Source organism: Ischnura elegans, chromosome 10 (assembly GCF_921293095.1).
Source record: "Ischnura elegans chromosome 10, ioIscEleg1.1, whole genome shotgun sequence".
NCBI classification, from domain to species: domain Eukaryota; kingdom Metazoa; phylum Arthropoda; class Insecta; order Odonata; family Coenagrionidae; genus Ischnura; species Ischnura elegans.
Window position 1 is genome coordinate 67,823,351 of NC_060255.1, and position 15,891 is coordinate 67,839,241.

The 15,891-nt window shown below is 38.6% G+C and overlaps 1 protein-coding gene across 1 annotated transcript; it reads left to right on the forward strand.

The window, feature by feature from the left end:
* The first annotated feature begins 1,161 nt into the window (after positions 1–1,161).
* LOC124166924 (transcription initiation factor TFIID subunit 8-like) lies at positions 1,162–10,884 on the forward strand. Its single transcript, XM_046544639.1, has 5 exons — positions 1,162–1,338; positions 1,441–1,554; positions 3,001–3,314; positions 6,799–6,949; positions 9,241–10,884. Exons 2-5 carry the CDS (start codon positions 1,446–1,448, stop codon positions 9,666–9,668), a joined length of 1,002 nt encoding a protein of 333 aa, XP_046400595.1. The 5' UTR covers positions 1,162–1,338; positions 1,441–1,445; the 3' UTR covers positions 9,669–10,884.
* The last annotated feature ends 5,007 nt before the right edge of the window (positions 10,885–15,891 follow it).

Consider the following 15,891-nt stretch of genomic DNA (forward strand, 5'->3'; position numbering starts at 1 on the left):
AAAAAACCTGGATCCGCCCCTGGTGGGCGCCCTAGTATTTGTTGACTCCAGGTTATACTGTATTTATTATTAAACGATTTGGTCTATGGACGCTTTGTAATCTTCGATGTTTTTTTATCGTATTTTAGAGGAGTTCGGACAAAAAAATTCCCTGCAATTTAAAAAAAATTACCCATTGAACTTTACTTCGATTTGTTGGTAGGTCAATTATTATTATTTATTTTCCTACTTCGTTAATTCCAATTTTAGAAACTGCTCCGGCTGTGTCTTTATTTCGTCATTGCATATCACAATTAGGTTTGCGTTTTGAATAAAATTCGCTTTTTACCTTTTTGAATGTGTCAGTGTAAATGTTAACCCCTACTGAGGATTTCTTCGGTGTCGAAATGTAATAGCGCCCTATTTAAAAAAAAATTTGGTTTTTCTATGTGAGCTGAATGGTTATGGGGATCCTATGTTTAATAAATTTTGTTATTTCTTCTTTCTTATGAAGTTCGTTGTTTTAAATTATTCGTATAGGTGTTCAAATGAATGACCCAGTGACATATGGCCTGCAATCACTTTTTTCGACGAGGCGTCATTCCGATAGCGCTCCAGTTTATATAATGTCTTCTGTTTCTTTATCGTTATACTACGATATTTTTAATGATCCCCTTCACAGATTATAATATTTCCCATTTCATTAAGGAATAATTTCATTCGTGCCTTGTCTTTATGCTATGTAACATCCAATGTCAAAGTTCACCTGATTTTTCGTTTCCCAAGGGGTCTGTTTTTGGAATAGCGCCCTAGTAATTACAGTGTTATTGTTAACATACATTTGCTGTAAACGGGTTGCAATGGTACGTTACATATATATTGATTGCTTACCTCTACTTGTACGCTTGTTTTCAAAGCATTGTCGCTTTTATGTATTTATGAATAACCCAATAAAGCTTTGTCTACACCAATATGATAAAGTCTTATTTTCACCCACTATATCAAAAATACATTATTTTCATATTGTTAAATTAAATCATTAACGTTACTTTAACTATTCCACCTCGTTTCATTAACAAATTCGCTTAAATAACAATAATACAAACCATTCCTTCTTTACATATTCACTGTCGCTATTTCCCACGGCGTGGGATGACCTTACGTGGGTCAAGATAATGGACCCAAACACTGAGGGTTCTATTTTGATACTGAAGTTATTCTACGAATGGTAGTATTTGTGAATGAATTTTAATGTACGAATTAGATGCTATTAATTCTTAAAGAATTCTTTTGGCGACTTACGCTATTATTTGCTCCACGGAAGGTGCCTGTAATTTCTTTCATTGAACCTCAAACTAGGTAAGTAATGCTGAAAACAGAAGTACATCATATGTAGTTTATTTCTCTATTATTTCTTGAAGGCGTAAATAGAGGCTAAAATCAATTACATGATCGTTTTAGGAAAAATGCGACGAAAGGCTTTGGCGATTGTAGTATCCAATCTTCTCACAGAAATTGGATTTGAATCGGCAGAAAAGCAGGCGTTGGAAACATTAGTTGAAATGCTTCAAAGCTGTAAGTATAAATCTGACTTTTATTTTTGACAAGATCAATTATTCATTGCTATCGATTGTTATCTACCAGTAACATAATCAACGACGGGCACAGAACTGTTTGGAATTTTTGTTCGAACATCCTTTAAAGTTTTTGGCCATTTTCTGCAGCCGAATTGTTGCCGGACGTGTTCCTAGAAGGCTGTTAGTGAGTTACTTTCTATATCCTGACTTGATTTACTGACTAACAATGCGAGTTACCTAAGAAATCACAAAAAGATGGATCCTGGGGCTTCATAGTACACATTCATGGGCGTACCCAGCCAGGGTGCAGCTGCCCCCCCTGGAAGAAAAATCGCAAATGTCTTTGAGGAAAATAATATTTTTTCAAGCAAATAATTCAAAAAATTAATAAAGAAATGATTTCATTCACCTTTTCATGCTTAAATCTTACCTACGTACCCATTTTTGTTCATTTTTTGTATTTGTAGACCAATTGCAGTTACATGAATGTATTTTTCATGCTATGGAAAGGAAGCATATCCTCAGTCAAATATCCTGATACATATTATGTTGAATATGGTACATGACTGAAGCCATAAATTTGTTCAGCTATTTCTAGGAATTATTTTCCTGTGGGGAATCACATAATTTTTATGCAATAGGTAAAGTAGATTACTCGGTAAATACTCTAATTAGTAAATATCCTGGTATTTACTAATTATGTATTCGATAGCTAATACCTCCAACCTCTTTCATGTGTCATGAAGATGTAAAGCAAATTTCTGCAGGACAGATGTCATGAATGGTTTTCATAACACACATTATAATATGTATAGGTAAAAAACCATTTATAATTTGTTGCACCAAGTAATATGTCTATTTATAAAATTATACACCTAGTATTACACACCCTATATCCCTCCCCATCTTCCTAAATTTGTAAAAGTTTTTATAATATTATGATAGAAATAAAACAGACTTTCCAATCACTGTATTGCTTGAAAATATAAAAATACATTCTAGTGTTAGGCTTAACCTCATGAATTTAATCTTTCATAAATAATGAACTTTGTTTAATGCAGCTCTTGGATCAGTTCTTCTGTCTGCTGAACTTAATATTTACATAATTCTTATCTAAAATATCCTTTATCACACATCCTGAATATCTCATATGAGGCCATAATTTTTTCCCGATCACATTTATTCCTGTCCGTGTATGGACTTCCTCACTTTTCAGTTGCCCAATCCAATTTTTCTTTGTCATTTTTCTTTGGGGCCAGATTTGTAATGTTTCCAGTCTTGACTTCTCTGGTGCTGTTATCATATCCATCTTAAGCCCATTTGTACAATTTGAATATCTAACTATAGTATAAATTATTATCTAACCATTTATAAATGTTTACCGTAACTATGGAGTATTAACCTGATCCTCATAGGATAATATGTTCTATTTCATTATTTTCAGTCATCACAGAAGTTGGGGGCAGCTCAAAGTCCTACTGTGAGCTTGCTGGACGTACTGAGGTACTACTGGGAGATGTGGTGATGGCCTTGGTGGAGATGGGAGCTCCATGTTGGGATACTGGTGGTGGTGGTGGCTGCGATGGACTCCATGTGTACTCGAGGCGTCCCATGCGAACAGTGTTGCCCCCTCCACCCGTCGGCGCTGCACCCAAACAGCCCACCATCCTGCAGGCGGGCACCAAGCGCCCACACCCGCCCCACATCCCTCCACATCTTCCTCCGTTCCCTGACCCCCACGCCTACATCAGAACACCGGTGAGTTTGCTGGCCTCCTCAGCCTCACACAAATTGGTAGATGCCTGTACATACATTCCAAAGGTTCAGGCGTGATGGTATGGAGTTTCAGCGCTACGAGTTTGGAGAACGGATAGTTCTGTAAAGTCATGAGTATGTACAAGAGCCGACAAGCCAGGGATTGCTGTCTTCCTACAGCCAAATTGTCAAAGTTTCACTGAATGAAAAATAGGCCTTAGCCGTCCGGTCGAGAAACCTGATACTCATCCTCTGAAAACATTGTCTTCAGTCGGTATCACTCCCTAAACAAGCAAAGAAAAATTTTTCTTTTGGTGACAAGGCCCCAGAATTCAAAGCCACCTCATTATCTGGTCTCCCCTATTTTCTTGCTACCTGTTATTCTGTAGTGTGCAACGACGAGAATCAAATAGTCGGTGTGATTGGAGCTGTCAGTCTCACCACCTCTTGAGCCATGGCTCCAGAACTACTCAAAAAAGCATACGCTCTAGCTCCTTGGTCTCGGTCCTCCTCTCCTCGCTAATGAATTGATGCACAAATAAAAACCATTATGACATAAAATATCAAACATGTTCATTAGCTAATTGTTTTTGACCATGTACTGCATTTTAAGGTACTTCATGGGAGTTGTTTCCTTGATTTTTTCACGTGTAATTTTAAAATTTCTCCCTCAAAAGTGAGTGTATATCATTTGAAGAGAACTATTAAATGAAGGTCAACCAAATGATTCTCAATCATACTTGTTAATTACATAATTGAAAGTTCATATTCAAGTTCAAAGCAATTTGTATGCAAAATAAAATGTTTATTGTTCAATAAAATATTAATCACTGCTGACTAACTTGTGGTGTGCCTTTATGAAGGCACCTGTAAATGCTCTATTAGTGTGAAATTTCCAGTTATTTTACAGCAATTCTATCCTGGATCTCCTGAATTTTCACCAGGTGTTCTACCTCTTGAATTACATAGCCATCCTCTTCCTTTGAAGCTTTGTTTATTATAACTACTAGCTGACCCGGCGAACTTCGTACCGCCTAACAATCAATGAACTTACAGTTTACTTGCACCATTTATAAATCAAGAGCGGCTGTATCGTTTTTAATCATGTTTAATTTATTATAATAAAATAAGGATACAAATTCAATAAAACTACGTAAATGAGTACCAAAATTGCTTGTCAGAAAGACATTTTCTTTATTGAATCTACATAGGGTGAATCGGAGCACGTTTACGTGGATTTTTTTCAACAAATTTTCTTACGTTTTAGCTTAAGAAATTTTGGGCATTGTGGTTTAATAAAGCAGTTCATGAAATAAAAATTATACGCATTCAGTTGTTGGCTATTTGCATTATTAGCTGTAAAAAAATGTTTTTAGGTCCAAGTCTGTTGCATACACTTGGCCCATTCAGGGGGCAGGTTGACACGACCCCAGACCGACGCTTGACTGATGCTCAAAATCGTGCAAGAAAAGCCCCTATGAAGCAGCATTCGCATTAAATGACTTAAGGCGCGCCAGTTTTAGTATCTCTGTTTGGAAAAAATGCACTGCGTAAACGTACTGCATGCGTAAACGTACTGCATGCGTAAACGCACCACGGTGAGCCCTACACATTCGGGTTTAATGTCTTGTGTCAAGCACCTTCTGAGAAACAACAGTTTTTGTTTTGTTATCAGGCGCAAGATGAAGCGGATGAAGCTAAATAAATATAGCGAAGCAAAGCAGTGACGCAGCGAGGGGAGGTTTTGGGGGATAAACCCCCCCCAAGAGCTTAGAGAATTTTTTTATGAAAGATTTTGTTATTAATATTAGGGGGACGGATGACTAACTAACAAAACATATTTAACTATTCACACAGCCACAAAACCCACTATTTTGAACCATTTATCTTAAAAAATGTCCGGGGGAAGTGCCCCCACACTTCCCGCTTACCTTCGTGAGTTTTCTATACCCTACAGACCCGTGGTATTAGCTGCGCCCAAAACCCCCTATCCTAGCTATGCACTTGAAGCGAAGGAAGAAGTACAGAGGATGGTTTATCGACTCGTGAACATAGCACGCTAAATTGACCATGAGAAAATCATGGGTTTTCATTAGCACATGAGCACAAACAACACAAAAACTGAAAGAATGACCATGCGATTTTTTAATCGTTATCACGAATGCAACACGAATTGTAAATTGAATACGTTTAAGCTCAAAAGGGCATATGAGTTGAGATCATGGAATCTACGGAATGAGGACTTCCTAACCTTTGAATTTTCCTTTGAGTAAAGTTGCGTGAATCACATTAATCACCAATTTTTTTATTAACCAAACACGTTCCGTTGGATAGTTATGGTTGGTTTAGGCTTCGAAAGATTATGAGCACAGAAACTACATTTTTCTGTAAATCGTGCCTTGGTAAGCCAGGTACGTCCAAGGACTTAAAATATTCAGATAGATATTTGGTGATTTCGTCTTCGTTTGTTACACATTTAAAAGATTCGAATCCATGCAGAGTACGAACTATTTGAATTTACCTCGTTTTAGTCATCCACATCTTTGTTCTTGCTCGCTAAATCAACCATCTTTGATTCTTTTGGTGATCAATCATATTCTGGAACTCTTTGTTGATGAGCTCACCTTCCGCTGAAACTAATTTACAATAATTCCAAGGAAATGAGTTAAAACTACTCGATTCCTCGACTGGAACACGGACATTACCGTTTGTCAACAATCGCTTGGAGATTTGTTTACAAACACGGTAGTGAAGTGTCAACTCGAGCTGGGCCATGGCTGGGCTTACAATCAGCTCGAATTAAATTTAAAAAATGTAATTTCAATTTAATTAATATTTTGAATATATTTAGTAATTAAAATGTTATATTGTTACTAAATTCAGTTATTAAAGTGGTAAAAACAAAACAAATTATTTAATTTGTAGTTTTGACCGACTTATCAATTGTTGTGTTACTATAACTCCTAAAAGCATGTCCATAGGAAAGAGATGATTTTTTTTGTGAAATTATCCTTTTTTTAATGGCCTATATGTTAACCCCGCCTGAGACGAATCCAAAGAACCAAATCTCATTGAAATCGGTGCCGCCGTTCTCGAGTTATAAGTGTTCTAACTAACACGATTTTCGACTTTCTTTTATATATATGTATAGATCAATATTTACATTTCCAAACTTGATAAAAAAAAAATTCATGCATAGTACTTCTAATCTTAAATTGCCATGGACTATTTTGAATATATGAAATAAAAGTTTCTAGAAAAGATTTTTGAAAATTCTCAGCTGCAATTATCATGCATGTGCAAGTTCCAATTCCAGGCGCCACTTTTCTAAAAGCCAGGGACATTGTGGTAAATCTCAAAACAAATGCCTCAGTTATGATGGAAAATATTTAGAAAAGTTACTGCACAAAATATAGAATGTAGAAATATATATGTAATGTATGTATAAAAATTAATCCTTCTCCCGTTTTATCATTCCTTGTAACAGACTCACAAGCAGCCAGTGACGGAGTATGAGGCCATTCGTGACAGGGCAGCGTGCCAAAAGAGAGATGTAGAGAGGGCACTGACACGCTTTGTGGCCAAGACAGGCGACACTCACTCCCTCTTCTTGTCTGAGGATACCTGTGCCTTCCCCCGTGAGTGCCTTTTTTATATGTGTGTAGTTTATTAATAGGGTAGTTTCCTTCATCAAAGAAAACGAAATGTATTGATTGCGATTCCTGACCCTCCATTAGTGTATTCAATATAATAAAAATTATTTGGTTTTAGAAATCCCAGTTTAGACGAATGGCAACGGTCAATTTTATCCCCATTTGAAAAAGGTCAGATTGGCGCCCATGCGATTCCACTCCACGTGACGTCACAGGGACCTAGTTTCTATACGAGTAGATAGGAGTTTTACATCGTCTGAGATTACCAATGCATGCATGAGGCACAGATCTTAGGGAAACATGTCTTAATAATCACCTATTAAAACTGGCTAAGGTCGGAAGGTTTTCTTCGTTTGATACGGTATTAATAATCCTTATTTAAGCCAAGCGCTACCAGCCAGCAGGGTCCTCAGCTACCTGCTAGCAGCCTGCGTCGTATCAGCGCTCAAGCCTCGCCCCTAAGTCACCTCACAAGGTGGGCGGGGGAACCAGAAATGCGTCACACGGACTTTTTCCCATCATTCCTACTTAGCCGTCGCGTTTTCGTGCGCTTTAAAATTTTCACTTTTCATTTAATCGCGAAAAATAGATATCGTCATTAAAAAATCTAAAAGCGTGAATTACGCACTCCAGGTGTAATAATCTTTCGATTTAGGCAATAAAAAAATAATAGGAAACCTCCCTATTTATAATTCAAGGGTAGCCGTTCCATTCCTAACTTAAGAATTCTTTCCTCCTAAAGCTGACAACATACCACTCCCCTCTAAATCGAAGACTCACCCTACCTACCATAACCTCAAATGGAAATTTATGAAGGCTACTAGGTATTTGTTGTTGGTGTTCATTCTAATCACCCATTCCACTGATAATCTTATTGTCTTAACCTCTCCCCCAAATGTTGTGCTTTTGGGTCCCCCAAACAATTCAATACTGTGCAGTGCACCAACAAAATCTTCTACAATCCCTTTAAAGGTACATACATCCATTTTGATGGATGGTTCCAATGATGCGTGAATGAGAAAGTGATATGAGAATTTTACATTGATGTAAAATTGATCGACTATTTCAGGGTATGATGATGATAGGATTCCCTTTATTAGCTCTTTCATCATTGACCACATCCCTTTCTCCATCTTTGATGATATTATGCTGCCAACCACAGTTCACAGCCTTACAGAGCTATTGTAATGTCACTCAGCAGACTAGCCAGTGGCATACCTTTACTGATGCGAGTCTCCAGCAAGGGCACACTAGCTGCAAAATTCCACAGTACATAGAAAAATTATTTGCCTCAAATAGTATTCATGATTTTTACTCTGTGGAAATTATAATAGCTAATTCATATTTATGGTGCTGTGTAGAAATGGAAGTGGCAGGGTAGAGGATGGCTTTTTTGGTAGCGGCATCTCATAATTGGTAAAAAAATCATTTTAGATAGGTGAGGATAGAATTCAACCCTGACTAAGCCACGTGTGTGTGAAACCTCATAATTAGGTCATGGCGACTATGTAATTCCTTACCCTGGGCTGCCTTGCATTGCAAGGATTCTTGTTGGGGGTGTCCAAAGGCTAAGATTATTTATAAGCCCTTAAGCTTGTGGTCAGTTGTGCAATACTGCACCCTCTTGGCTACCATCATGCTATCTATGAAAAACTAACTATTTTAACCCTGCATGAAGCAACTGATTTTGTTCGCTGTTACTTGCTCGCGTGTAAAGTTATATACATGAAGTTCACCATGGAAAATATTTGGTTTAACCTGCATCCCTGCAGACTTCATTCTTGGTGTATATTGTAATCCTGCTAGAGGAATGACTGTACATATAGGAATGGAATCTTATAAGTTTTTTTTTCAATTTCAATGTGAGAATATGTCATGGAAATCATTATATTATGTATCCTTAGGATAATATGGCAAGTCCTTCCTGGTTAATACCAGAGATCTCTCTGATCAATAATGTGAGATGATATACTTCTGTTAGCATTCAACTTAGATCCTTCCTTGTTTCTTTAAAAGGGAAGAGGGCTTTAATGCATGGGAATGCATGTGATTGCATGAAGTCACATATGTATTAACAATATGACCCTGATGACAGCTTACAAGAAGTTCAGTTACACATAGAAAAAATTTGAGCTCTCCCAATGTAGCCTGTTATTGGCGGGTGAGTTATTAATATCAGGCATCCTTTTGTGATGTCGTCTTACCCTGCCCAATGAGGGAGATGTACTGATCACTGCAGTTGAAACCAGCTCCTTTGGTCTTTGTTCTTGCGGCAGTTATTGCGTGCAAGGGCTCCGCCAATCCGTACCTGAATGCCCTCCTGCCCAAGGACCAAGTGTTCGAGGATGAGGAGGAAGAGGAGGAGCAGCGGCAACGACGGAATAATGGCACCACAGGCGGTGCGAGCAGCAAGAGGTCGGTGGTGGACGGACTTCTTTCCTCAGCTGCCTCTGGAACGCAGCAGCAGCAGTCCCCACAGCACCAGTCATCGAACCAGCAGCAACAGCAAGGTGGCACTGGAGCGGGCGGTACGGTGCCGCAGCAGGCAGGGGCAAAGGGGGAAGAGGGAGGAATGGCAGGCAAAGGAGCAGGGGGAGCGCAGTCCTCGTTTGGTGGGGGTGAGGGGTCCTCGAATGAGGGAGACATCATTGATAGCCCTTATTTGCGGCCTGTGAAGCTCCCAAAGAAGAGGAAGACCAAGTGAGGGAGTCGCTCGAATCTTCTGGGGTAATACGCTCACACTCTGTCCTCATTCAGAGCAAGAAACAGCTTCCAGGCCTTATTCCTCTATGGAAAGAATATGCCGATCAAATTTTCCCCTCAACCATGGCATTGGTGTCCTTGGTTTGGGTTCTTGAGCTTAATAAAAAAAGATGAAGATTGAAGTTCATTGATAGCTGGTGAAATAACTCTGCTCGCTTGATTGGATAGTTGTTGGTTATTTGTTTTCTACTTTGTTCATGTTCTGAAGGCACTCATCTTATTTCCATTTTAATTTACCTACTTTGTTGAAGAAAATGTTTTGTAATCCTATCCCTTCTTTTTAATTTAGTGAACATTTATGTGGTTCTGTTTCCTTTTGGCGGATGAACATAATTTACTTTTGAGAAATTGTAATTCTCATTTGATCTTCCAAAACTTGACAGAAGAAAGTTGTTTTGTCTTGACTACTGTAAGCTTGATGTCTGTTCTAAGGTGCTACTAAAAGATGTAGTGGTGGCCCTGGTGGATGGCTGGGTTGCTTTCTAGCTGCTCAGTCATTAGGCCTTGCAAGTGTCTATTATGCCTTGCATACAGAGCCATGTGCCAATTGAGTTGAGATGTGAATCAGCTGTTAGTTGCTCTTTTTTGTGATGATTTGAGGGATAAGAACTTTTGTAATTTCTATTTTTTTCTATTATTAGGAAAAAATTGTATCATTTAACCTCAAGTCATCAGATAAATTAATACTTTTGATTTTGAAAACCTCGGTTAATGACAGAGAGTATGAAAAAATGCAAGTCTCGTATTTTGTAGTCATGGTATGCTACATTTATCATTATCATGGAGTGTAGTTGTCCAATTCAAGGAATCAGTACTGATGAGATCTCCATGTATTTGGAGTATATGGCTTTGGAAACTGCAACGAGGGAGCAGTCCTTTTGGCTGTAGTGATCCATAACCCTTCTAGTCAGAAAATGTTTGACGGCAGTTTGTTCCATTGTCCACAGAACACTTGCCACCAAGAGATGTGCCTTCAGTGAGGTTCTCATGGTATGTGTTTCCCATCAGTTACTCTCCCTCAGCATTCTTTGGTGCGAAAATATTCAACAATCTCAAGACATCAACCTATTATCTTGAGGGTTATGTAAATGTGTCCAATTATTCATTTGCATAATTCATGTATGTTCTAAACATAATAAAAGATATAATGAAGCCTCTTTTGGTTTGCTTAATTGGTGGGAAAATATGTCACATTGAAGATAGAACAAAAGTCTCTCTGATTGTCGGATTGCTTTTTACTGGCTAGTACCTTTGAAAACCATTTTTGGCCAGGTATTGGAGTATTATAGGAGTATCAGGAAGGTATAAGCTGTAGAAACTCTGATCTCAGATTTTGTGGTAGATTCGTGACTGATTCTAAGGGGGTGGAATACCCCAACCATGGGGTGGATATCATCTTCTGTATTGGGTTAATCACCTCTTTTGAATTGAATTCCTTGAATTGGGTGTCCACTGTCAAATTTCTTCGTATTAAAGTTTTTTGCACTTAAAGAATCAGATGACTTTGCATTAAATAAAGAATAATATTTGGGACCATTCATGCATCATATTACTTGCTCTGTTTTTCTTCCTCCCGTTTTCTCAAGGGGAATAATATGTGGGTACTTCTTTCCACAATAAGGGCCATACTCCTGAGTTATTCAAAACTTAACGTGTTTGCCACATTCGTATTACAAGACCTCACTATAGTGTGGCGTTACGTGTTTAAATCTTGTAGATTCATAACGTAAGTTCCAGTCACAGGGAATTCTGACCATCTGTCTCTAACTGGATGAGGAAAGACTCCATAAAACAAGAATAATCAGCAGTCAGAGAAACAATTGTGACAAAAGTACAAGTCATGTTCAATCAAAATGTATTCCAAGTAAAAATATCCAAAATCAAAATTATTACAAAAATCAATGACGATAACTAATAATCTCGTAAGGAACATTACCAATACTTTGAAAAGCTAAGTAAAAAGCTGTGTTTTCTTGCCAGCACCAAAAATAATTTTTGAGAAATCACTCTCTCAGTCGACCGATGTGATTGCGACGAAAGCCCATGAGCAAGAGAACTACTGGAGCCGGAACAGTGGCAGAATGGAGGGGGGGAATTTTGCAAAGGAGTTGGAGGGATTACTGCGATATCCAAGTGAGCTGCATTGGTAAAAATCTCCCGTCAGGTGCCTGTGTTCACTGGAACCTCTGGAACACTTCTCGTCATCCACTCAGGGGTTGGGGGAGAACAGGGTAGCCCCAGGTTTTCTCTCCTCCATCTTCTGGGTTGGAGACATGACCAAGTGGTGTGATCGCTGTTTGAGGCAAGCCATTGGAATTCAAGGAGGGGAAAGACATAGTAGGATGAGATCTTGGAGGGAGAGAGAGCTATGATAGGACAAAGTGGAGTACTTCTCACTCCAAACTGCATTCTTATGTCTCAGCACTCACTTCCCCTAGATTGCCAGGTGTAGTTATTCCTCCGCCATACTGGCTATTTATATAAGTCTTAATCTCCTGTTGGGCTGGTTCGGATGGCTGCTTTTGATGGCTGCTTCGGAGGGCAGCTTCGGAGACAAGAGTTCCGAGACTTAGAGTCTCCGAGCCTTTGAGTGGAAGGGCCTTAACATGAAAATCCTTTATGGGAAAAGTCCTTAGTGGGAGAACTTCTGCAGATAAGTTCGGTGGAATTTCTGGGGGTGTACCAGAAATTATTGGGTAGAGTTCACGAAAAAATGCCACTATAGCTTCAACTCAAATTGACATGCTAAGTTCAGCTGCCATCCCCTCACATTTTCAAAATGAGATAATTTCTTATTTTATCTTATTTTCGTAATACATAGTTATAAGTAATTTTAATAGAATAATGAATTCCAAATTTAATAAAAATATGATAAAATTAACAAAAAATGATTGCACTGCAGTAGAGGCTTTGAATCGATGCTCCAGGTTGGTGGTTTTACACCATAGCATGGAAGTAGTGGTTCTGAATTTTCACAGCGGGGAGTATTTTTCTATTATTCAAATGTTATGACAAGAAATGAGTCCAACCTGGAAATATCGGTAAATTTTGAAATGTGTATTGGCATAGCTTACAGGGGCGCAGCTAGGAATTAAGGCTGGGGGGGGGGTTAAGTGCAGCTAATACCGGTGTGTGTGGGGGTATAGTATACCCACCAGGATAAGCGGTAGGTGCGAGATTAATAAATTGCGGAATTTTAAGATAAATGGTTCAAAACAGTGAGTCTTACGGCTTTCTGAGAGATATTTTAAAAATCCTCACATTAATCTATTAGTAATATCAATCCAATTAAGTAAAATGGATTAAAATTAAAAATTTCTCTGAGCTCTGGGGGGAGTTTTATCCCCCAAACCCCCCCTTGCTGCGCCACTGATAGCTTAAGTATATATACTTTCTCTATGGTATCGGAAAACTACTAATTTCTGCAAATTATTGACAGTTGAATATATCAATTTAAAAGTAAGCATATATCTATATATTATGATAGTACATATTAATTATTATATTTTATGATAGTATTAATTACTTACCAACAGGGCCGGATTTACCCAAAGTTATGCTCTGGGCACCTCTCTATTGAGCGCCCCTCCTCACTTGAGCCCCCCCTTCCCGATTTTTATGATAAGGCATAGCCACTCGCATGAGGTGACAGAAGGTGCCCCTTGGACTCCGACGCCCCTAGGCATGTGCCTACTTTCCCTTACGGTAAATCCGGCCCTTCTTACCGAGACGTAGGCCAGGAGTCATAGTTATTTATGTTGAATCTCGAGACATCCTCGACATTAAAACTGACAATCCATGAAGAGATTGAGAGAAAAATAATGCATTAATAAAGAAAGGGTTAAAGTCGTGGATTTTACGCCGCGAAAAGCTCGAGAAATAAGCGTTGGGTAGGAAAACGAAAAAAAAACGCCTCTTTATTTTTCAAACTCTATCACAATCGAGAATGAAAAGAAATAATTTTGTGACGAGTCCATTCGTCGGGAAAAAAGACTGCTCGAGCGGCAATGATGCGTCCCCCAAATGTGGCTAACTGACCCCCGACCGAGTACCCTTGAGTTTACTCGCGAAGTGCTATGTGTTATGAGGGATTCCCCCAGCCTCTGCCTCTTTCCCCCCTCTTCTCCCGACAGCTGCTCTGTCATCCCTCTACTGCTACTCGGGCGGCGCGGCGCCCCGCTGTCTTCGAGGGGCCTTCTGTACTCCGAGGAAAATACGTTTACCGCTGACGCGTCGCTCAAGGACTTTGCAGCTGGTTCGGGAACTTAGGGGACTTTGGCGGATGTTCGGCCGCTTCTGGGACTCACGGACGTTCGGAGGATTTCACAGATATAAAATTCCGTGAATTTTTTTTTCAAATTTCATGTAGAATAAAAGTTTGATTTTGAGTTACAGTTCTTACTTTATTCCTGAGGGTGATTTTCTCACTGTTATTTCGGAAACTATTTGGTAATGCCGGAGAGGATATCGTCGGTAAGGCACAACCTCAGAACAGTTCTTTTTACATCCGGAAAACAGCTTTTGTACGTATAGAGATATTGAGTTATGCGAAAATGTGAATTACGAAATGGATCATACGTTTACTTATCTTAATTACGTATTTTCAGGCACCTCTCTGATCATATAATTATTAACTTTAATATTTTTACGAAGGGGATGAATAACTTGGTGAAATTACTGGCCATATTCCTTTGGGCTTTTTCGTAAATATGGATAATAATAACAGTACATGCCGAACGTGGATTAAGAAAACTTCTGTCTTACACAACACCAGAGGCGTTATTTTTCCACTAAGTTTTAGTTTCCAATGCGGACCACGTTAAAATTTAAAACACAGTGAATTTAAAATTAAAATCCCAACTTCAATATTAATCTGGGAAATGGAAAACGTAACCAAAGGAATTACTTACGGTTAGTTATATTAAATTCCTATACCTCTTGGTGACTGTTAAATTTGACGTGAATAAAACATCTTATCGAAACGAACAGGGACTGACATAAAAAGAGGTCTGTCTCATGACTAAGGATATAATAGCATGATATTAATTTTCTGGTTAGCTTTATTTAACATATACTTTTCTATGATATTAAGGAATAACCGGAGGGAAAAAGTGGAGGCCCAAGAAAAAGATGATGTGTCCATGGAAGAGGACGGAAGGACTTAAGTGGAAATATACAGATATAATCGAAAAAGACCGAAGGAAGTTGTGAAGAAGGCCAGAGGACCTCATTAATAGTGGTGATAACGGAGGTGATATTTACGACTTCCATCAAGTAAGTACAGAAATCAGTATTTACTTAAGCTTAGGTGATAGCAGTGAGTACAATTCCGTAGCAGTTCATCTTACTCAGCGCTATTTCCTGGATTTAATGTACTGGTAGCATTGAGGTAAAAAGTCAGCGATTTAGGAAATTACGAGCCATACTCAAGGAAAAATAGTTCCCGGTTTCAGGTTGGTCCGTCTCTCATATTACTAAGAATCTATTCAAGGCATTACTAAGAATCTATTCATTCATTAGAATCCGTTTTGTATGTATGGGGGAAAAATTTATATCCTCAACCAGTGGAGTGAATGCTGTGGGGATGAGGGGGGTAGAACCTTCCCTTACCTCCAGAACCGTAGAAATTCATATTATAAAGCAAACTTTCGGGTATTATTGCCCAGTGTGGTGCGCTATTCAATCTCAATCTTCCCTCCCAAAGCGAAATCCAATTTACGCTTCTCTCTGCTATGGTTTAATTTTTGGAACCTCTGATTACTGGCTAACTAAATGTATTGAAAGTTTATATTTCCACGGTTTTCCATAATCTGTAAACGAAAGGGACCCCTGAAAGTGGTTTGTCAAGTAAAATTGTGTGGAATTTACGAAGTTTCATTATATTTATTTAGCCAAAAATCTTTTTTGTAAATGTTTGAAATCGTATTTGTTTCTTGTCTGCTACCCTTCCATATTAGGGACTAACCATGAGTTGTCAATCTACCTCCTATTTCGTCTGACCGAGAAACAATATACCATACATATCAGTTATTTTGCATTTGCGTAAGTTTTGTTTTGGCCCGGTTGTTTGGGTTTGCATTAACATAATCCTTCAATTCACTTTCCTCACATTTCCTCTACTCATTCCTACTCCTAATTCGTCCTTCTCACCCTTACGAATCGCA